The sequence below is a fragment of the Cricetulus griseus genome, chromosome 2 (genome assembly GCF_003668045.3).
Source record: "Cricetulus griseus strain 17A/GY chromosome 2, alternate assembly CriGri-PICRH-1.0, whole genome shotgun sequence".
In the NCBI taxonomy this organism is placed as follows: Eukaryota; Metazoa; Chordata; class Mammalia; order Rodentia; family Cricetidae; genus Cricetulus; species Cricetulus griseus.
The window spans coordinates 48,725,240-48,749,798 of NC_048595.1; the positions used below are offsets into that span (position 1 = coordinate 48,725,240).

The following is a 24,559-nucleotide window of genomic DNA, read 5'->3' on the forward strand; positions in this document are numbered from 1 at the left end:
GTGGGTCATAAGTTCTGTTGGGACACTTCCACTACAGTACACCTGTCACTAGAGAGCACAAGCAGCCACAGAGAATGTAAGACTGATCTTTCAAAACATTTTAGTTTTCTAAAAAAGGTGGTGGAGCATGCCTTTAATCCCAGGAGGCAGAGGTAGGTGAATCTGTGAGTTTGAGGCCAGCTTGATTTACAAAGTCAGCTCCAGGACAGCCAGGGCTACACAGAGAAACCCTGTCTTGACAAACAGAAAAACAAAACAAACATTGTTTTGGTCAAATAGGTGTTCATGCTAACTGACTTGTCCTGAGTATTCATGTTCCCAGTCCCATTCTGAGCCGCCCAGAGGCTCCTGATGTCTTCATGAGAACTGACTCCTTTGAATGGTTGCAAAATACTCACCACCTAGCTACACCAGAATCACCCAGGGTGGATGCTGGGCTCTGCCTCTGCAGAGATCGAGTTACTGATTTGGGGGCATGCAATCTGAGTTTGACTGCTTCCCAGGGCCAAGAAAGCCCTTCAGTGTTGTCACACAAACTTTTGGAAATAAATTAAGAGGATTGCTTTCTGTATGAACACAGGTAATCCTTATTATGTCTCAAAGACACTAAGGACAAGGGCCTTTGTATTTAGTTCACTAAGGATGGAGGGTCTTTGGGTTTGGTTTGGATCAAGAGAATGGAATAGTACCCAGGTATTCCTGTAGCTCACAACTATGCAAATTAGGAAGCACCTTTAGACCTACCCATTTCCAGTAGAGAAAAATGGGGGAAAACACACACATAAACACACACACACACACACACACACACACACAGGACACACAGAAAGTGAAGGGAATAAGGAGACATGAAATCTGGACACAACTCTTTTGCTGAGAAGAGACACACAGCATTCTGCTTCTAAAGGACACGGGAAGAAAAAGCTCCCTGAAAAGGTCAATTCAGGAAGGTGCCTGACACATCCCACCAGGAAAATTTTGGCTCAGATATAGTCCATGTGTGCCCAGATGGGTTGTCCACAGCCAGGACCTCTGCTAGGAGCCCCACATCCGGAGAGCTGTTATCAGAAGGTGAGGGTACAGAGGTAGACTTCTCTGGTCTTTGTGAAATGAAAGATGGTTTGCTTATTGGAACCAGGGAGACCAAGGAAATACTAGGAGTTTCCTTTCTTTATGGAACAGACAATCTCTAGGAGCATTAGAGAGAAGGTCTATAAATTGATAAAAGTGGAAGTGGCTTGCTAACAAAAGTTCTGCTCCACAAAACAGTTTGACAATGTAGTATTTCATTATTATTACTGTCTCCCCAGCTTTCTCCCCAATTCTTACTACCTTCACTGCTAACCACACCAGACTCTCAGCATGGGGTTGCCTGCTGATCACCAGTGTCCACCCTACCCTCTCTTCAAGGCTGGCCCATCAACAGTATTCCTCTTCTGACAGCTCAGCTCAGGGAGACTTCTTTCTCCAACATCACTGGCATTCTGCTTCTTAGTTATGAGTCTGTGTCTTTTTCCTGTTGTTGTTGTGTGGTTTTATTTTTAATAATCAGATTTAAAATACTGCCATTGTCAGGAATACTGGATTAAAGGGTGCAAGGTAGCCCTCTAGGACCATTTCTGCAGCCACCCCCACCCCCCAAAGGCTGCACTTTCTAATATGATCACAGTGGTGATTATGTTTTAAGGACACAAATTTCAGGGGAAAGGGAATATAAACACTGAAACAACACCATCAATGAAAATCCAAAAATAAGATGAGCAATTTATCTTTCCTTTGTGACAACTCAATATTTGTTAGTTGGGCTGGGATAGTAGTGGGCAGTTAGGGAAGCCATGTTAGGCATCCAGCCCCCAGGCAGCCCTTGAATGCTCCTTTCTCTCCCAGCACCCATGTACATGCAAGTTCATATAAAGCCTGGAAATAGCATCCTCCCCCCCCCCCCGCCGCCGGCTTTCCTCACTACCTATGCCACTGAAGTGTCAGTCGGGTGGGGGGAAATGCCATCAGAGGACATAGAGCAATAGATAGGGAGGAGAGTGTCTGGGGCTAGTGGGACAACTAGGTAAGTATCAGTAATTACTAGAAGCAAAAATAAAGGGCTTATCTCCCAGCCCTCAAATCACACACGCTAACACTTGCTGTTGTCTGGACTCCAGATCTGCTGAACTCTATACACATGGGAAGGAAACCCACTTAGTCATCTTGATACACTAGTTACCTCCAGGCCTAGGAAGAACAGTCAACAGCCCAAAGGCAGGAGCTCCTTTAATGCGCATGTGCCATCAAGAAAAGCAATTTCCAAAAGGCAGCATGATAGTCACTCAGATCTGGAGCCCATGGAGACAAAATTTATGGTGAAGATTCTGTATAAAAATATGTAAGCTACTCTTAGGACTTACCTAAACCATTTTGCATTGAGGGGTGTATTAGCTGACAATCATATGCATTTAAGTACAGGCTTATAAAAGAGGTCAAGAACTAGAAAAATGACACATTTTCACATAAGATGACTAAGCGATCAGTTTAAAAGGTGTGATTCACCTCGTTCTTTATATTTACGCTTTTAGAAAGTTAGCAATAGAAAAATCCTACTTAAATCTCCTTTAGACCTTGAGGTTTAAAAAAAATAGATAACGGATTAAATCTGACTCCTCTACTTATTTTCATAAGATAAAACCATTGCCTAGAATTCAGTTTCTAGAGGAATAACTCCATCTCTCCTACCCCCTTAAGAAAGAAAGAAAGAAGAAAAAAAAAGGCCTTCCTTTTGGATTTACTTTCATGAACAACTGATCGAAACTGCGTCCCCAGGGAGAAAACAGGGCTGTGACTCCCACTTTGATCTCTTCCCCATGGAGAAATTCACTCCCTGCCTGCCTTGCAAGATGTTCATTTGATTGACGCTTGCTCTGATGTGCAAACTGCTTTGAACTTCAGACATTTAATTCCCATCAGGCTGCAGTCATTTTTATTCTCCTTCAACAGGATTTACAAGCAGGAGATCAGCAAATGTAGAAGATAAAATAAATTTGCAGAAGCTTTGAATCTTACATCAAAACAGTGTTCAAGTGACTTCCAATTGGATTCCATTCAGCCTCGATCCACAGTGTAAATCAACTTTTCAGTGGAGTCCCGATTTAGAAAGAAAAAGATATAAAGGGAAGACAGGCGCACATACCCCTGTTTGGGGTTTACTTCCTGAATCTGTTTCTTGGTCTTTGTTTAAATTCTCTAGGGAAGGTGATTTGCCAGGCAAATCATCCAGAATCCTAGGTTTTTCTGAACATTTCCAGGGAAGCCGGCCCAATTTATCACAGTACACACAAAAACCAAACCCCTGGTGTGGGTTCCCAAGGAGGTGGTGAAATGTGGTATTGTTCATGGATACATTTTTAAGGCAATGATTTAAAAAGCAAATCCTTGGGGATTTCTCAGAAGAGCAAGGCTTAAAGTGTTCAGGAGTCCATACACAAAGCCAGTGTGATGGTGGCTGAGGGGGCTGGGGATAGTTTTTCATTTGTTCGATTCTTTTTAATCACTGCTAAACTGCAATGACAAGTGTAAGAGTCTCTCTCTCTCTCTCTCTCTCTCTCTCTCTCTCTCTCTCTCTCTCTCTCTCTCTCTCTCTCTCTCTCTCCCTCTCTCTCTCTCTCCAACCTCCCCAAAGCAAAGCCTGTTCTGAAAGGAGTGGGAAGCAAACACTGACAGGCTCCCAATGGAGCTCTCAGGTCAAGCAGGCCCTGGCAGGCTGTTTTAAGAACTGCACACAAAAGAAACCACAGCTCTCACCAGTAGCTTCAGGAGCCTCCAGGGAAGGGATAGACATAGAAACGCCCACGCCTCACACACACCCTGCCCTAGTGACAGCCCACAGTGCCTGGCTCACTGTAGCTCTTCATCTTCAATTCAGCCAGGTTCCTGATTGCTCATTCCTTCTTGGATGGGGCTGCTTTCCAAATATTTGAGCAACACCAGTTGAAAAGAATTAAACAAGAACTCCTTATCTTCCACTTAACTACCCATGAGAATAAAGTTAAACAGAGGAAGAGCTAAGATAAAAATCGAACATCTGCATTGGCAAATATTTAAACTCTGAATGGTGGAGGGAAGGGGTAAGAATAAAAATCACTTCAAAAAGGAACCATCACATTTATAGAGTCCACGATACTCAACCCCCCCAAACAGAGCTTACTTATTCAAACACCTGAATTAATGGGCAAACGGAAAAGCTGTCAAATAGCTTGTAATCATGCTGCAAAAAATGGGTTTTCCTTCCATCTCCACAGAGATGGGAGAGATAAGTCACATTCTTTTTGTTCTTATCAGCAATAAGGATTAAATCTCCAGGGTTCAGCAATGCCAGGCTGGAAACACGAGCTGCTTTCCAAAGCCCTTGGGAGGTGAGGAGGCAAAGGCACCTACCTAGGCAGCATTGAGAACAAAACATTCCTTCCCTACCGTTTCCTCATAGCACATCACCAAGAGAAGGGACTGGATAGGTGACATCTGGAGGAGTTGGGAGGGAACACACAACCACAGCAAACACTTATTTATCCCTATCTCCCTCAGCAGTAGGCTGAGTGTGAGAAGGCCGGGCACAACAAGAAGGGAAAAATATAAAATGGACAGGGACTGTGTGGCCTGGTAGTACTCGTTATGCTGTTCCGTGTCACCTCTGTCTACTGGCCACTTGACCTCCTATAAGGATGTCTGCACTTCACTGTTATCTACTTAAACACTCCTCTTTCTTGTTTGGAAGACACACAGAGAGGGACCCTTTTTTCTACTTCTTTATACTTGGGGTCTTGCCCAGTCAGACCTTTCGGGAACTGGTCATTATTGCTGAGTGAAGAAATGCAGGAAGCCTAGAGGCCAACATCTCAGCCTAGATCAACCAGAGACTACAAATTGTGGATTTCCTCTGTTAGTAAGTAGCGGAGAGCTGTGAGCTGCACCACATGGACATCAAAGACAGCAACCAAGAGCTCCAGCTAGCAGAAGACCTTGGGGGATGAGCTGGTCCAGCTTCAGGCTCAGGGTGCACTAAGAAGAGAGGCCTGCCCAAGAAAGTTTACTGACGGCACCAGTGAAGACAGATGTGCACACCATCACACTGAATAAGACATGACAGCCAGGATGGTTCTCAAATTGCAACCTTTAAAAAACGCTTTGCAATTTCAGTTCCATAAAGCATATACAAAGCTTAAGGGCTGGCTTTCAGCTATGACAGGGTCTATTCTTTAGAGCTAGGATAGCTCTCTAACCAGCATCCCCACACCCACAAACAGATTTTAAAAAGAAAAACACAAAACAAATTCTACTTAAGATTCATAAAATGCAGGTGATGAGATCCAATACTAGAAGCACTGAGGTGTCTCTCACTCTTTGGTCAGTACAGGTGACACAGGAAAATCGAGAAAGTGGGGGTGTCTCTCAGCTCCCCCAGATGGTTGCCTCTGGAGTGAAGGTGATTCTTATCAATGATAGTCTCACAGATGCAGCTACCTAGCCAGCCTCCCAACCACGCCCCCGCCCCCCCACTCCAAGGGTACATATGGTTTGGGTTTTAGTCTAAGTAACAAAATCTAGACAACAGGAACTTTATATTCTGCGAATTTATCCTTTAAGATGTCAAATTAGTAATCTTAAATAAAATTCTAAGATGAAACATAATTTAGCACCTCAATGGACAGGGGATCCATCCTTACGTCTAATTTCATCTTTGGCCAAATTGTTTTATCATTATGAGAAATATTCATTTGAGCCAGGCATAAAGGTGCATGTTTATAATTAGCACATGGGAGATAGAGGCAGGAGAGCAGTAAGGACATTGAGGTCAAAGCTGGTCTGTGCTACACAGTGGGAGCCTGTCTCAAACAAGAGAAGAAGATACCCAGCAATAAAACCCCCAACTCATTTGCAATCAGGATCCCAGATGCTAAACCCACCTAACTGAGACCTGCTACATCTCTCTACATTGTTTTCTTCTCTGGAGAAATGGAGAGATGCATGGTTAAAAGCTAGGCAGTTCAGAGAGGGGTGTTGTTGCTGAATTACAAATGCATGCAACTCTTTTTCTGTAAGTTTCATATTATATGTGAGTCGCTTTTCAGAAATGCAAATGTTCTGCAAAACCTTTGTTGAATTCTTAACTCAGCTCAAGGCCTGCTGGTACTAATATCTGCAAAGACTGGTTCGGTGGTTAGCTGGCCTGCAGGTAATAACTGCTATAGGATCTGGAGATGGAAGGGCCCGATAAGAGAGTGACTTGAAAGGGAAAGATTTCCACCCAGTGCTTTGTGGAAAAAACACATCTTCCTGGGGAAGGAACAAGGCTTGAAAGAAAATTAAACACAGTTGTCAAAGGACCAAGCTTGTCATTTTTTTTTTCTTTTGGCCTTGTGACACAGAGAGAACAAAAGAACAGAAGTCATCGACACAAAACACCTAAGTCACAATGTTTCATTCTGCAGAAAAAAAAGTGTAATAACCAAATATAGAATAGAGAAGAGAGAGGGTGAAATACTTTATGTCATCATTCCCATGTATATTACCTTAAGATCAGACTTGAAAAAAAAATGTGGGTTAGCTGTTATGTCTAGAAATACCATTTTATAGAAAAATTAACACTAAAGCTAAACATTCCTGAAGTGATCTGGCCACTACACAGCATATATACACAATAAATATATCTGTGTCTCTTATAAATATGAACAATTACGTGTGCTAGATAGAAAGTATCTTGAAAATAAATTGACACATTTCCTGAACCACTATGCACATAAGTTAATGATAAGACAATGTTCATGGGCTCAGAAAAGAAAACAAGTGTTAACCCCAATGGCTTTTCTAACATCCCCAGAGACTGATAAACATGCAAGTTATCATCCAAACTAGCAATTCACAGTCAACTCATTTTCCTTGCAAATCTTTTTCCTTTATTTTTGCTCTTCACATATTTCCATGCTCTAAGATACTCAATTTAAAAGTTAGAAGTATCTTTTAAAATCTTCCTTGGGACTAGAGAGATTGCTCAGTGGTCAAGAGTGCTGGACAAGCTTGAAGAGCTTGGGTTTAGTTCCCAGCACCTACATGGCAACTCACAACTGACCAGAACTCCAGGTCAGGGGACCTGATCCTTGCTTCTGGGCTCCACAGGCACCAGACACATATGTGGTACACATACATGCAGGCAAAACACACATAAACTGAAAATAAGTCTTGCAAAGGTTATTTAAAACACTTCCTCTTCACCAAAACCTCTAATAAGCCATATTAGCATCATCTCGACACCATGGTTCCATACAATACATTTTACTCTGTTACTTACACTTCTTTTGTGTACCCATTATTGTCTATCATACTGGGGGCAGGGGCATGCCACAGTGCACACATTGAGGTCCAAGGACAAGTTTGTGGAGTAAGGTCTCTCCTTCTGTCTCACATGGGTTCTGAGACACAAACTCAGGTTGTTAGGCTTGTCAACCTGATACTATTTCTCTCTCTGTGATTAACAAATTGGCCCAACTGATGGACAGCTTACCTCTTCACCAGAGTTATTTTTCATTCGTCAACTAGTTACCTTGAGCAAATCATAGCCCACAATGTAGTGTTTCTTGTATGAAAACTTGGTGCTGACAGAAAGTAATCTATCTAGGTGACCTGGAATCTCCAGGCCCCAGAGCATCTCCCTTGGTCACTGTTTCAACTCAGCGTTCCACCCACTGCACAGGATTATTTTATGGACACTTGTTGTTTTTTTCTGGTCTGAAATAGTCTTACTCCTAGACCAGTGATTCTCAATGTGTGGGCTGTGACCCCCTGGCAGCCCTCTATGTCCAAAAATTTTTATATTACAATTAATAACAGTTGCAAAATTCCAGTTATGAAGTAGCTATGGAAATAATTTCCTCATTGAAGGTTTACCACAACATAAGGAATTGCATTAGGAAGGTTGAGAGCCACTATCCTAGACCAGCCTACTATTCTGCACCAAGCCTGCAATCAGAGGCCTCTGTCCATGACCTCTCTCCCTGAAACAGCCTTTGTGTTTCCTCACAAACTGGCTACAGTTTGCTCATGTTTTTACTACATGAGCTTTTTTCTCCATCTCTCTATCAGAAAGTATCCATTATAATGCCTTGTGCATTGACTACCTTCAACACGACATAGGCAAGTTTAGCTAAAAATAGTTTGGAAATTCTGTCTATCCCAAGATCCACTATGCACATCACAAACTTACTAAATAAAGGTGACAACTGATAACAAAGCATCAACTTATGCTTCAAATGAGAGCTTGCAACATGGAATGGTGTCCAGATAAAAGCAATGTACCATGAAGTAACATAAAACAACTTCCTAACAGTGGTCAACGTCTTTCTAGAAATAGAATGGCTTGGTAATTAATGACATCACATTACTACGGAACCTGCCATCTACTTACTTCTTAGGCCAATATTTATAGAAGGCCCTTACTGAACACAAGGTTGAATCTGACAGAGTCCTTGAGCTTGTAGCTTAAAAAGATGAGAGGGTACACAAAGTGTAAATATACCTTAACACTGGGCACTATCACACCCACACCTCCCTAGAATTACAACCACCCAGCTCTGATTCCTCTCTTTCCCAAAATTCAAGACAACAGGCATCAGCAGCCATGTGCAGGTCTTTCTAGTTCTTTGCTTACATAGATGAAATCAGTCCAGGTTTCCAATTGGCGACACAATTGATGAATAAAATCCTCTCAATATTATATCTCATTCTTTTATTCCCTTTCTGAAAAATCTCTCCATTTAAGTAAGAGTATGTGAGTGTCTGCCATGTGTCATGCATAGTGTTATGCAATAGAGACACATCAGCATTGTTCTTGATTTCATCTGTGGAGTGTAGAGCCCACCACTCTGATTAGTTGGCATTTGAGCTCCTCAGTAACACAGCAAGGATTTCCCTTAGCTGCTTCTGACATCATTTGCACCAAACATAAGTCCTCGTCAACACTGCTGGTCACGTGCGACCATGAGTGTTCTTCATTTCCTTCCTCGCCTGGAAAGCTCCTCTATATCTCAGGATATTTAAATCCTTTTCCCACTTCAATACCCATGTGAAGGATTTCATTATTTTTATCTGATTTTTCTTCCAAATGACTGAATGGGTGCTTTTAGCTCTGTAATTATTATTTACCTAGGTAATGTTTCAAACAAATGAATATAGAATGCAGACCTTACTAATTTGAACAATATGAAAAGCCTCCTATTATGCAAAATGGCTCTAATTAAAGAGCAAACCCTTGCCTATAGTCCCTACATTTCAAGGGGGGAGGAGAGGGTAAGAGCGGGGACGGGAGAGGAGGGTAGCAAAGAGAAGAGGACTATGCTAGACAATCAGCCTAGAGAAACAGCAAGCTTCTGGCTCAGTGAAAAGCTCTGTGTCAACAAATGAGGTGGAGAGTAACAGGGAAGATGTCCTCCTCTGGTCTCCAAGAGTATATGCATGGACACATACAGCAAAACCCACATGGGGGAATACATCAGACACTAAATAAATACCTTTTAAGAAGCTAAAGGGAAATGAAAATGACTTGGAGGATCAGAGGTGCCTCTGAGGTCCAGATGAAATGTCTCATTTTCCAGATGAGCAAAGCGAGGACCCTTCCACTTCACACAGAAAGGACAGAGTTGGGGACGGCTAGTCTCACTACTGCATTACTGTGACACAATCTGCCATAGCTGAGTTTAACAGAGCAGGACTGTCAATACTGTTTAAGCTATCTGCTCTGTGATGAAGGGGAACAGATGGAGTGTGGGCAGGAATATAGCCCAGTAGTCAAACTTCGCATGCCTAGAGTAGGTGAGGACCTGGGTTCAATCCTGGCATTACAATAAACAAAGTGCAAAGAGTTTTCTCTAAAATGAAAGAGTTTTGAGTAAGAGCAAACCCCCTGACTTGAAGTCTATGAAGATCAGATATCATGTCTTCTAAACCTACTATAAATATCGAAAGAGCCTGCTCTAGGAAGCCAACCATTGTGAGTCAGAATGCTAATCATTAAAACAGAAGAGCCCCTCCAGTAACCTGTCCCTAGCTCATATGACACTAGTAACATTTAGATCTAAACCTACTAAGAGAGAAACCGACACAGAAGCTAAGTAATTTTGTGTGGAAAACTAACTTCCTGCATGCTGAGACTCCATTCCAAGCTGTTCTATGTTTTCTGAAATGACACAGTAGAAAGGTATATAAATAAGAATGAGTAATCTCTGTCAAAATATGCAGTTTAATAAAAAATAAATTAATGCCAATGGTAGTCTATGCATTCCTTTCTCTAAGGGAACCATGGTTGGTTGTATGTATCAATGTGGCCAGGATGTGGTATCAAAACAAAAAAAATATGTCAAACACCACCATGGATCTTCCTACTAAGGACAAACAGCTAAAGCAGGGATTCAGAGAAAGGCAGATTGCTTCCCATGACACAGACCCTCATGGGCTGCACCAACTGGATGAGCAGCTTCTCAGAACACTGACTGCTTTCAGCAGCAGTGATTCCCCCACCACATTGCCTACAGACTTCAGGTATAGCTCTTCTTTGGGCCTCTAACATGTCAGCCTACTCAGCAGGCTTTGGACTTGTACCTACATAATCACATCTGTGGATTCCTTAAAGTAAATCATGGTCTCTTACACATCCCCACCCCTACACTTGCACACTCACCCTGTGGGTTCTGCTGCTCTGCAGAACCCTGAAGATACTGAGAACTATAACCAAGAGCCATAGTTTTTGCATTAGAACCGAGCTAATTGCTTGGTCTATACCACGAAGTCTCAAGACGCTGAATGGTAAGCCTTGCCTCGTGCCATCAGGAAGTTCTCATGGGTAACTCCTTCGAATACATGAAATTTGGCTTAGAAATAGGATGGGTTCCATTGACTTCTCCAGTGATGTGTTGACTGCATCCTCAGTAGATGCCCCAACTTAAAGAGCTCCCAAAAAAGAGTGGGAATCCAATTTAAAAGTGTTTCCAGGAGTTTCTTTGCTTTTGAGACTCAGCGAAGCTGTTAAAGTGTCGTCCCCCACCCCCATGAGCTGGAGAGAATTATCTATTAAGCTGAAGCCACTCAGCTGTAGGGGGCAAGGTGAAGTGCCCCGGAAAGACACTGCTTATTGACCCACAATAGGCACTGCTTTGCTTATGATAACCAGTTCCTCCCACGATTAGCCAATTAGCAAACATGAGATGAATGAGTCCCAACAGCACCGACTGCCCTCATGGAGATACAAAGAAGCATAAAAGGCTAGACCCATCTTAGTGTTTACTCTCTAGTTCATATTTTTCCCTTCTTATAAAATAAAGATACCAAAAAATATAAATAAGAATGGCAGTGAGCAATCATATCTATGAAAGGAATTGGGAACAGAAGAAATGCTCTCGGCAATGTGGAAGATAAAACTATTGATTTGGCTAGATAAAACCCCAGGGGCAGCAGGGCTTGTCAACAGATAGGTGGTTCTTGACACATACAATGAAAGCATCTAAGCTGAAGCCAGGTCTTAGGGACAAGAGTCTTAATGAAGTGCACTTGATGGCTGGATTCCTGGAAGTCTGAGAGAATAAGAAGGGAAGTTGAAGACAGCGGGGCAGGGAACGCACAAGGGCAAGATATATCTCTAAGTCAAACCTATGGTGTAGCATAATAGCCTTTAAAAAGGCAGAGCTGAAAACTTAAGTATCAATGTGGGCCAACCATAACAGTGAAGAGAGTGGGTTAGAACAAGCGGCAAGGTCGGTGAACAAGAGGATCTCTAAAGGGAGAATGGCTCTTCGTGAAAGCAGGGGGCTGCCAAGTGGATATTGGGAACTTCCTATGGCTAGATACTCAGATTCTTCAAGAAGAAGACAAAACAACAACAAAACCCAACCAACTTTTGCATTTTCAAAATGTGTAATCTTCCGAAACTCTAATATCGGTAATGGACTGAGAAACACACAAAGGGGAAAAATATTTTTAAATATCCATGGGGGGTGGGTCAAAAAGGGCACCTAAAGGTCAGATATGACCCATGGGTATGATGCCATGTCCGAAGCTCTTTGTACCTTAGCACCTGGCCAATATGATGCAAGCAGAGCTGCTGAATGTCATGAGCGGATGACCCTGCTGCTCAAGACTGTTGTTTTTAGCATGATAAGGGCACAGGTTAGATCCCCACACTGCTAAACAAATATCAACAAACCCAGGAATAAAAGAACCCCTCCCTACACCTGTTACCGCAAGGAAGACCACTGAAGGCGAGCTTGTCTTAGGTTAAGCTTCAACCTGTTTGTTTTTCCAAAGTATTGAATGTTGAGGCCTTCGGATCATCCCTTCAATAAACACAGACAGAGGACCTCATTGCTATGCAGGGACCCGTGCAAAATCATTAACTCCCAAGGCTTCTGAGGGAGAACTTTAAGAGAGCTGACTAATCTGAGAAGGGAAGGAACAAACTCATCTGAAAAATCAATTTTCTGCCACTTTGCGGCTTTCTTTCCAGGTGATCACAATGTCACCTTCAGGTGTACCGTGCAGGGGACTCTATGTAACAGATGTTTCTCTCTCCTGCCTTCCTTCTCTAGGGTCTCACTCTTCTTGCCAGGGCTCACATTGCCTGTGAACTCACAATCCTGATTCAGCTCTGCTAGAGCTGAATTGGCAAGCATGTGCACCATGCTCCTTTGTTAGTTTATTAATCGTTCATTACATGTTGTGTGCATGTGAGTGTGCACATGAGTTGGGGGGGGGTTGGGAAGGTGCACCAAACTATGCATAGAGGTAAATGGACAACTTTGTGGAGTTGGTTTTCTCCTTCCACCTTTATATGGGTTCTGGGGATAAACTCGGGTCATCGGGATTCATGACAAGCACTTTTACTAGGTGAGTGATCTCACCAGTGGGCCACTATACTCCTTACAGATCCTTTCCAGAACTGGCCATGTTAGGTTCTTAAAAAATATATACTATTAAGTCCTAAGGAAAAAGAGCCAAACATACATTGAAAGTCAGTAGAATTGAAAAGTCTGGCCTAGAACAAAAAGTGAAGATATGCCATTGGTTAAAGACACTTATGAAAACACTATCCTAATTCTAAGTCATCTTTTAAAACATTTGAGCAAAGATAAGTTGGTCAAAGACACTGAGACCAGTATAATAAATGGTTATTGTCGTTTTGAGCCCAAGTTCAGCTAAAAACAAAACAAAGCAACAAATGCTTACAGTGTTCAGGTGACTTAGGAATGGACAGGATTAAGAACAAAGTACAGAATATTTATTTGGGATCTGATTGCTTATATTTATCATAAAACATTATTAGTGAATTTTTATGTGGCTAGATATAGGCCATGAGCACAAAAAACTTGAAGAGTTTGCTTCTAGTACTATATAATTCATAGCCTAGAACAGTGGCTCTCCATCTTCCTAATGCTTCAACGCTTTAATACAGTTCCTCATGAGTGGTGACCACAACCATGAAATTATTTTTATTGCTACTGCTATGAATTGTAACTGTTTTCTGATAGTCTTAGGCACCCACCCCCAAAGGGTCCCTATCCACAAATTGAGAACCACTGGTCTAGAAGGAGGTTTGTAATAATTTGGGGGCAGTATCTGTCTCTGCGCTAGAAACTGAGCCCATGCTAGGCTTCTATTGTTGAGCTACATCCAGACTCTGCTAAGTTCACTGTCCCAAATTTCAATCATTACCATGCTTATCCTCTTTAAAATCCTTGTCATATTCACTGAATTTTTTTTTAAAAATAATTCTTAAAATAATTCAAGTTTTATTTGCTGTACTTACTTTAAAGTGTGATATTGTCATAATAAGAAAAACAAGCCTACTATCCTGGCACAGAAGATGACATTGAAATAGATACACAAGAGTCCATAAACACGCCTGTGTAAGCATGGTGTCATAGGTCTGTGGTCTCAGCACATGGAATGTGGAAACAGGAGGATCAGGATTCAAAGCCAGATTTGGCTTTGTTGCAGACTCAATGTGAGAAGGAGATACAAGAGAGGCCCTGCCTCACTTCCCACTTCCAAAACATTGCCTAAGTGCAAGCCAAAAGCATCTCACTATTCTCATCTCACTGGCGAGGAAACAGAGGCTTAGAATTTATATGACTCTCCAAGATCAACCTGGCAGTTACAGAGTTGCCATAAAGTCCTAATCCTTTAGCCATGCCTTTAACTGCCCTGTGCAACTGGGTGTTTCTCCCTTCTGCATTTAGCTCCATTGTGAATGCCCCGAGATTCAAAATGTAAACATCTGTGCAATGAAACACAGGAAGAGTGAAGCGAACGTGCTTGACTGGATAGTGCCACAGATAGCATGCCCACACAAGCCTGTTATAAGGGACAAGGTAGCTAGCTAAGGGTCCTATCCCGCTTTCCCCCTACAACTTTCTACCATTTCCATCTTGAATCTTTGTTTAAAAACAGGAACCCTTGCAATTTTAAAGTACTTGTGTCTTGCCAAAGGCTAGGGCCTCATCAATCCAAAAATCTCTACATGTGTTTTTCTGGAAGGAAACTGAATTCTAAGTAGACTGAGCACAAATGGTGGTCCTTGCTTGATCCTGCCTGGTGCAAAGAGCTGCTGTCAGATATCAGTTCAACCGCTTCACCAGAGGTGCATCAGCTTTACCTCAGAACTCCTGGTTGGACACAATAGCATGTCTTGGCTCAGTCATTCACCCTGAATTAGGGTATCGTGTACCTTCAGCATTTGGTACAGAGCCCCATCTCTGAGGGAGCATTCATTTATACTAACTCTATGTAAATCTTCCCAGGGCAGTGAAGGTCTCTTGAATCTTTAACTACACAAGAAGCTCCTGGAGGAGAGAGAAACTTCATTCTCTGGTTCATTACATTAACTGAAAAGAACATTGGCTTTGTCAAAGAGACACCCAGCATCATGGACCTGAAACCTCATCATACATTCAAAATGGGAGTTGCTGTCTTTATGCCAGAATAGTTGGGTAGAAGCTTTCCCAGATCCTTTGTTTGTTTTTGCAGACAAGGTTTCTCTGTGTAGCCTGGCTGTCCTGGAACTTGCTCTGTAGACCAGGCTGCCCTTGAACTCAGAGATCTGCCTGCCTCTGACTCTTGAGTGCTGGGATTAAAAGAGTGTGCCACCACTGCCTGGTACCTTCCCATGCCTCGAAGGCATGCACATGTGTGCATGGTCACTTTCACAAATCAGCTTCTGTAGGAAGGCTGAATCTCACCATCTCCCATGTATGGGTGTCATTCATTCACTTTTCCATACTAAACCCCTACTGGGAGATTGTTTTCTATATTTACATGTTTCTGTTCTAAGTGGTACTATAATAACTTTCCTCGTGTGCCTTCATGAACATATCTGATATAACTTGCCTGGTGAGGCTCTTTGCTGTGGGAAATCCCAACATGTCTCTGGGTCACATTTTGCCCTGCCTGATGGTCAATTTCTGCCACATAATTCCACAATGTTTTATACAGTTCTTGAGGGTTGCAACCTGCTTACTCACCCCTAGATATAAATTAGCTTAGGCAATAATGCACCCTTAATAAAGCCAAGTGCCAAGGTCCAGAGGTGAACGCGGAAGAGGTGCAATTCCTGCATTGAGCAGCAGGGGAGGTGAAGCAGGCTCACCAGCAAGGTGTGGTTTATTAAGTGTTTGGAGGGATATGAAGTAACTATGGAAACAGACCTGTGGGAATAATGACTTCTCTGAGAGGCAAAAAATAAGCTCAAAGGAACATTAGCTGAAGTTTCTAGGTGAGCAAGTAGTAGGGGAGATTCATGGGCAGAAGCCAACAATTTTAAATATACATATGTTTAAGGGCTTGCATTAAGTAAATGGAAAGCTACTATGTACTTCGCAATGATCAAACATGGACACTTTGAATATGGAGGGTTAAGCAATCCAGCTCTTGGTCTATCAACAACAGCAACAGCAGAGAATGCTCAAGTCTTACTCCATCATGGAAGGCGGGATTGTGCAGCAGTCCTGGATGGCAGTCAGTGGGGATGTCAGGTGAGCTGTATACGATGCTTCTACCACTTGCTTGTTCCGATTGACCACGTCCAGGTAACGGTTGAACTTCTCACGGATTTTTTTGGCTAGCTGTGGATGACAGTGAGCAAAATAAATCACCCATTTATTTCACCTTTCCTGATAAGCTAATTAATTTGCATCATGAGGCGCATACACTAAGTTTTGAGTAACATCCAAATCATCTTTACTTGGTGGGCTGAACAAACGTTGCAAAACACATGGACATCATGATAGGAAATTTAGACAACAGTAAAGTATTATTTTCTGTCTATAAGAGATATATATATCTATAAGAGAGGGAGCTGCATTTCCAACCTCTTATGTGTCCAAATTCAATGGAATGATGCATATCCACAAGTGCCCTGCTGGAAAAAATGGAAATGAGGACTTCAGATATTATTACTGCCAGCACCACAGAATGCAGCGTGGCTAAGAGAGCAAATAATGATAGGAGAAAAAGAGCCAGAGACTTTTCGATTCTGGAGTCACATAGATGGGAACGGGAGTGCAGGAAGGGAAGTGACAGTGCCTTCTGTACAGCCCTTGGGGACAGCATTCACTATCTTCCAGGTGAATAGTAATTCTCTAAGGAGGTACAATGTAGACACTCATATAAGACAAAATGTATAATTAGAAATATACTTGGATGTGACCCTTTCCACTGTTGAGATGGACAAATGCTTAACCGATATGAACAGAATACTTTATCATGATTTACATTCATGTGGGAACAAGGAAAGCAAATTGGTACATATACTGCTTTTCCCTCCATTGTACCTATCAAATACCACAGCTTAATTACAGATCTCCAAGGAAAACAGTGTTGTTTGTCTTCCCCTTCAACAAAATGTTACCCAAATGAGATGACTGATAGAATTATGGCTAATTGGTTTTGCAGAGCTATTCATTAACAGCACACTAGAGGAGAACTAATCATCCCCTTTGGGTCATGCAGCTCATACAATCTAGTAGCCTACAGGCAGAAACATGGAGGCAATCAGAATATCTCCATTTGTTTTTAAGACAATATTTTTCTCACTGATATGTTCAAAGAACTGAAATCTGTAAAGTTTCCTAAATATTACACTAATAAAGCTTGGAAATTTTTCTGGACATAGAAAATAATATGAAAGCAATTTGAATTGGGTGATTCTCTTTGCAAGGTGGGAAATTACCACATCCACCTACAATTCTACTCCCTGAGCTAGAACTTCAACTGTACCAAGATGTGGATTTTCTCTGTGAAGGTCATTGAGGTAATGCATACAGTACATTTGAATTTCACACCTCAAGTTAGACCACTAATTATGCTGTCCCGTGTGGCAATGTTTAAAGACAATTGTGGTTGTGATAACGTGATAGAAACTGCTATCAAGGAGCCAGGAATGCACCTATACATTCTACAATGTGTTTCCCATAACCGCAAATTATCTAGCCTCCAAATTTACTCCTAGAAATTACCAAACTTTTTTTTTTTTTTTTGGTTTAGTAACCAGCATCTCCTTTAACATTACAATCTGTTTGTCTATCAAAAAATCCTCAGGCTGCCATAATCAAACTCAGCTGCATGCTAGTTCAAAGGTCCAGAGGGTTTTCTGTCCATGGTCACTAGGCAAGAAATGTGTGGTGAGGCAGAGTTTCACCTCAGGATAGAAAGGAAGCCTTGGTTTTAGGCCAGGAACTCTAACACATCCCTAGATGCAACCCACCACTCCACTGCTGAAATCTGAATGGTCTTAAGATGGCTTCCATCAGTAGAGCCTGCAGAAAGTGATACTATGTAACTTTCAAGCCTGGGTTACAAAAGATCATCTGGCTTCTACCTGCTCACGGTTCATTGTGGCTCCCAGCTACCATTCTATAAGAAGCCACCTACAAAGAAAGGTCATTTTATGTGCTTAGTTGTCAGCCTAATCAAGGGCTTGAGCATTTCCTGGAGTAATCCTATCTGGGCGTAGGTCAAGAAGCCTCTAAAAGAGCTGGAGAGACAGCTCAGTGGTTAAGAGCACTGCTGTTCTTGTGGAGGACCTGAGTTCAATTCCCAGCATCCACATGGTGGCTCACAACCATCCTTAACTCCAGTTCCACCCTGACACCTCAGTGAACTCTGACAGCACTACGCACACATATGGTACACAATACATGTTGGTAGAATACTCACACATAAATAAATATTACAAAAGAAGAAGAGGTCTCTAGAGAACTGCAACTCCTAGAAGCTGTCCTGCTGTCTCCACAGACATCACAGAACAGAAATAAGCCCATCCTTGCAGGGTAGGTCCAAACTCTTTACCCATCCACTCCATAAGCATAAACACACAGGCTTATGCCACTAAGTTATAGGTAATGCTCACCTCCAACAATAGTTAAATGAAACATGTAAGGATAGTCTAAATCCCATCCTAAGGCAAGCATGTTGAAGGCAAGCTACATAACATAAAGCTGCATAAATACAGTTGCTGCATGTGAATTATCAACATTTTAACTTTTAAGCTGCAAGCCTATTGCAGAGAGAGATCAGGGGCTCATCAGAAAATTCTAACAGCTGCCATAAGAAGGAATTTGCTATATGCCAGGCGCAGGACTCTACAGTGTAGACATTCTTGCTTTGTGTCAATGAGGTTAAGTGGTTAGCAGGAAGCCATAGAGCAATAGAAAGATCCACTTGATGTAATTCAAAGCTATCTTGCCTGTAAAGGCTGTGTTCACCTGCTCAGACAAACCAAACCTAAAGGAGCTACAAATGTACCCTGAAAGGTAACTACATGACGTATCTCAGGGGTGAAACATTTTCTGAGCATAAGTAGCCAAGGCACAGAACAGAAAGTCCTCAGTCTGGATTGGCTGCCAAACTCATTGTTCAGGGTGGGGCAGTTGGAGTTTCTGGCTAATAAGAGCTTTGGGGAATGCGTGCCTTTGGCTGCCTGGTGAGGGTCAGTCTCTACCTAGAGCCTGGCACATGCTAAGTTAACAAGGGTACACCCCAGTCCCCAAACCACATTCCTTGGCAGTGGACACAGCACCTACATGCAGGGTCCATGACAGTTAAAAGACCTCAACCCCATGCTTTTCTTGTCTCTACAGCAGCTTCCCCAGTCTTTCATGTGACACCCTATCTTACTTCATTAAAAAGAAGAAGAAGAAGAAGAAGAAGAAGAAGAAGAAGAAGAAGAAGAAGAAGAAGAAGAAGCAGCCAACATTTTCTGGAAGCATTGTGAAGTTTCTTCACTAAGCATTTCACACGTATATATCAATTTAATCCTTTAAAAACCCCTTTAGTTGGGGGAGGGGGTCCAGGTATTTAAGGCTGGGGTTAGGGATCCAGAGCTCTTTGAACATGTTTTAAACAAACAAACAAAACAAAACAAAACAAAAAACCCTATGGGGTACAAAAGCCTTTATTTCCTAAAGGGAGACACCGAAGATTAAGTCACCTTTTCAAGGTCACAAGGTCACAAGGTGGTAGGAACTCAATAATCCTCAGAGCCCAAGCTTCTAACTTCTAGGCAACACTTCTCTTGGCAATTCACAATGCAACCTCCCCACTCTACAGACATCCTTTCTTTTCCTAGGTGAGAGGGTCTTATGTAACACAGGCTGGCCTGGAAAACACAGTGTAGCTGAGGGTGACTTCAAACTTCTGATCCTTCTACCTCTACCTCCAGAATGCTGGGAGATGGTACAGACATTCAATACCACATCTGGTTTATATAGTGTGGGGAAAATGAACCTAGGACTTCCTATATGCTAGGCAAGTAGTCTACCAACTAAGCTACATGGCCAGCAACCCCAGTTTTTCAATCCACTTTACGATGAGATTTTTGGAAGGATAGCATACACTATACAACCTCTTGATTTATAATAAGAATTGGGATTTTTACAAATATGATTTCATTCATAATTTTTCATAATTCCTATGAAAGTACCCACATTAAAACGATAGGGTTAAATATGCCATAATATAGTCCCCCCAAAATAAATCCCACAATCTCTTGCTAACATTACCCAAGTATGTTAATTTTGGTATAAGTGGCATCAGACTAAATTATAATTGTCCTAATAACTCAGGCATCTTTAGACATTCACTGTTTATAAACTGGAAAGAGAAAAGGGGGGACAAACTGCTCCTTTCCCTTAGGAAATAAGTTTCAGAATTTCTCTGTGAGAATAACAGTTATCAATTTCTAGCTGCAGAAATGGAGGCAGAGGACACCCAAAGTGCTGTAGCCCAGGTACCTGCAGCCTGAGAAGGGCTCTCGCTATATCTCCCACCAAGGAATGCACTAGAAGCTCACTATGGAAACCTCAACTAATAATCCATTTTTTTCCATTTCTAAAAACAATCACTCTTTTGGCATGCTAGCCAAACCCAGGTTGCTGGGCAAGCATAATAGAACCTCTTAGAGTAAAGATAGCCCACAGAGAGAGTCAGGCCTGAATGTATCTGTTAAACCGAAGAGGGAAAGCTCTGCTGAAGACCCTTCCAAGAGGCCACACAGAAACTGGGCTGTATCCTGCCATGATCTCTGTAGACAGGCGAAAACAAAGGACATTCTCCACAAAAAAGCTACAGGTGGACCCACAATCCTCCTCAGCATAATTAAAAACATTTTTCTTTCCACAGCTCAGCTTTCATCTTTTATCTTTCTTTATCCTCTCTCCTTTATCCCCTAAGGGGCTCCTGAATGCTGATGAGACAACGGGACTAAAACCATCTTGTCATCTTTTGGGTCAATTCTTAGGCTAGCCAACATCCAGCCATGGGTCAAATGATCAGCAGGGTAGTGTGTGGTCCCCATGGGAACCGTCTCTAATTTGTCATCATCTCCAGTGACAACGTTTCATCACAACATCAATGGATTTCCTTCTTGCTGAATTTCCCCTCCCTTAATTTTCACATAGACACTTCTGTCATTTACGTACTTCCCCAGAGCGCCTTTAAAAGGCACTTTTTTTTCCTTTTACCTTAGCTTCTGAGGATGAAGAGCAGGGGGGATGGGCACACAGTTAAAAAGGTAAAAGAAACAGAACTGCAAAGGCCCAGTACACACTTTATTTATGACTGCTTCCTAAAAGGAAGGGCTGGAAAGAGTTTTTATGTTAGGGAAAGCTTTATTTAAAATATCTAACAATAAGGCTGACAGGCACGGGCAGGGAGCCTACCCCAGGGGACTGAAGATTCACAGCAAAATTCATATTGAACGTAGAAGAGTTTAACATTTGACATTCAAAAACCTTTGTGCCATGATAAGAATTTAACAGCTCACACCTCTCTCTCCTTCAATGCCAGCCTTATCACTCAAGAGGAAACCTTTCATTTTCTTTTCTACCAAGTTTCAGGATTTAGTTCCATAAACACATGACACAGAAATACTTTTAAATATAAACCAAGCAGGCATCCTTAGCATCTCTGGATCACATCACATCGCCACATTCCAGGGTTCTTCATGGCTGCCTGTGGCACCCTGTGCGTGGGATACAAGCAAGGCTGAGTGTTAATGCCCCTTTTCTCCATAAGGCTTGGAACAGTCCAGATGGACACAGAGTTCTGTTACTTATTAGCAGGATATTGGTTAAGCTCCTTGATTGGTTTCCTCACGAATACAATCAGAATGGCATGCCCCTTGAAAGGCTTCTCTTGTGTTCAAACAGAACAGCAAACATGCAAGGCTGAGGACAAGTACAGCATATTACTTCTACTGTCAAGCCAGTCTCTGGGTTAGAAAGAGCATGTGGTGGCAATTAGAGAATACTGTGGGGTCTAAATTCTTCAGCATCGGGAGCTATAGTGGGAGAAGATATCCTGGAATATCAACCTTTTAATCACTTACCACATCCTCATGGATGAGACACCCGGCTTAAGTGACAAGGGGGAGGAAGCATGTTTTTCTTACATTTATCAGTAAAATGGCAAAGGGCTTTGGGAGAAAGAAGTATGGGTTAAATGTAACTGTCATTTGCTAGCTAAAAGATACATAGGAAACTTTTTCTAAGCTTCAACTTAATTATCTCTATGGGGTGGGGGTGGAGGCAGTATCTGTGTGTTGGCCACAGGGATAAGCTCAAGTGACATTCTTAGGAACACTATCTACTTTCCCCGTGGCGGGTCTCTCACTGGCCTAGAACTTCTCCACTGGGCTAGATTCAGATTCCAACAAGCCCTGGGTCCTCCTGTCACCACACCCAGCGTTTTTGTGTGAATTCTTGTTGTAAAATATTAATTTAAGGTGTGTTACTTTTGTTTATGTTCTGGAACATAATGTTTAACGATGCAAAGATGTGTTTGGTTAAATAAAATTCACCTTCAGTCAGGAGGCTGGGTCAGCAACTAGCTGACAGGAAGTTGTAGGGAGAAGCCAGGTGGAGAAGGGTTTATAAGGAGGGACGAGAACAAACACCAGGACTTCTTGGGGGAGATGCAAGGAGGTGAGCTAGGTGACCTGCTTGCTATTCAGCCTGTCTGGGAAGCAGGATTCTACCTCAAGTTTTAAATCTTGATTTCTTCAGCAGGACAGAGATTTAAGTAAGTTTTCTTAGTAGCTTTGAAAGAGTTGGTGCCTGAGGGAACAGAATTCCCTCAGGCTTTGGCTGCTGGTAGCAGAGGTGTGGTAGTTGCTAAATAGGATAGCTTGAAAGGTAGAACCAATTTAAAAGGTAAAACAACAGATTATGGCATTGAACTCAGGTCCTCATGCTTGTGAGACAAGCACTTTACCACTGAGCCACATCCCCAGCCCTTTGTCTGACCTGTTTGAAATAGGGTCTTGCTATGTAGCTCTGAAGTCCTATTACTTTCTGTGTAGCCCAAGCTGGTCTTGAAATTGCTGCAATCTTCCTGCCTCTCTATGGGGATTAAAGGCATATACCACTTTGGGCTTTAATTAGCTCTAAATTGAGAATAATAATGCTTGTTTTCTGGAGTCCAGATTTAATGTCTATTAAGCACTTGACAGTGTCAAACATATTAAAAATACTAATGCATGGGAGCAGCAGGTGTTTTACTGTTGCTGCTACTGTTTGTTATTATTGTAATTGTTATTATTTGGGGGGACTTAATGACTTGTCTCAGGTACTGGAACCAAAGACTTAAAGAACATTCTCTGCACTTGGGGAAAGAAGAGAGGGCAACTCAGTTAGGATGGACGTGTTGGCACTGGGCTTCAGTCTCTGTCAGCTGTTGGTGATTCTGACATACTCTGTGTGTAAGGAGGGTAGAGAATTACAGTTGTGGACAGTTAGGAATTCTTTTGAGATCTTGTGGGTTTTTTTTTTTTTAATCTAATCACAATTTTACTCTTGCTTGCACTTTTCCATGTTTAATGCACTTTATGTGAGTTGTCCCTTATGTAACTTATAACAAAAACATGGGTATTTTCTGTGTCATTCTTGTAGTCAAGGAAATGAAGACTCAGGGCTTACCCAAGCTCAGGCTAAGTAGGTGCAGAAAACAGACCTAATTCCTGTTTAATCCTCCTGCCTTTTTTAAAAAGGAAAATAATAAAATTACTCAGGCCAAACCATGGGACTTCTGTCTATACTCACCCTAGCCCAACTCTGTCCTCCTTGAAGCCTTATTAGGTTCCCTCCTTCCAAAATTTCCTGGGACTCACCAGCTGCTCCATTCCTACCCCACTTAACACTGTTGACCTTTTATCAAATGAGGACCCCATTTTCCCAGCAAAATGGTAATGCAACAATAATTAGCCCTAACTGCTTCCTATCTGTTATACAGTGTGCAAAGTATGACTTTACTTCGTGCTTTTCATTCTTCATAATAGCATTATGTCTTTACATATATTATAATCTATTGTTGCAGTGGACTGAGTTGCCCAAGGTCATCCAGCTAACAAACAAAATAATTCTGTCAAATCTACACTCTTGCGTGACTGCCCTGTGCATTTTATTCAAGCACTTAGAAATGGCTTAACAGGGTTAATTTACAATATTCATTTACCTTCACAAAACTGCCCACACATCAAACTGATCAGAAAGTTCAGGGTTTGCCTATTTTCCAGTCTGACTGTCTTCCAGGAAACACAGGCTACTGCAGAAAGGGCCTTGTTATCTTAGTTTTGGCTGCTGTAGCAAAATGCTATATACTGTGCCAATCACGGAACATTTATTTCTGTAGGCTGAGAAAGCCAAGACGAAGACGCTGGCAGGTTCTATTGAGGCCCTCTTCCCGACTTGCCAATGACCACCCTCTTACAAACTCACAGGGAAGCAAACTGGCTCTGGCTCTTTTTGCAAAGGCATTACCTCACCATTTCTCTATACTGTCTATGGTGTCTAAATCTACCCACTCCCCCAAAGAACTACCTCTTAATGTAATTACAATGGGGATCAGGTCTTCAGGACATGAATGGGAGGCATCAGCATTTATTCCATGATACCCAGAAATGGATGTCCATCATCATGCTGTTTGGACATCGCTTCTAAAACTCTTGATGTTAAAATTTGTTCACCATTCGTCCTACTCTGCT

General features: G+C 42.1%; 1 protein-coding gene across 1 annotated transcript in view; it reads right to left on the reverse strand.

The window, feature by feature from the left end:
* The window catches only part of Cachd1 (cache domain containing 1), a 220,339-nt gene that overhangs the window by 85,351 nt on the left and 110,429 nt on the right, over nucleotides 1–24,559 (reverse strand). The window contains exon 3 of the mRNA XM_027400500.2: nucleotides 15,997–16,145. Coding sequence (XP_027256301.1) covers nucleotides 15,997–16,145 — 149 coding nt within the window. The remainder of the gene's footprint in view (nucleotides 1–15,996; nucleotides 16,146–24,559) is intronic.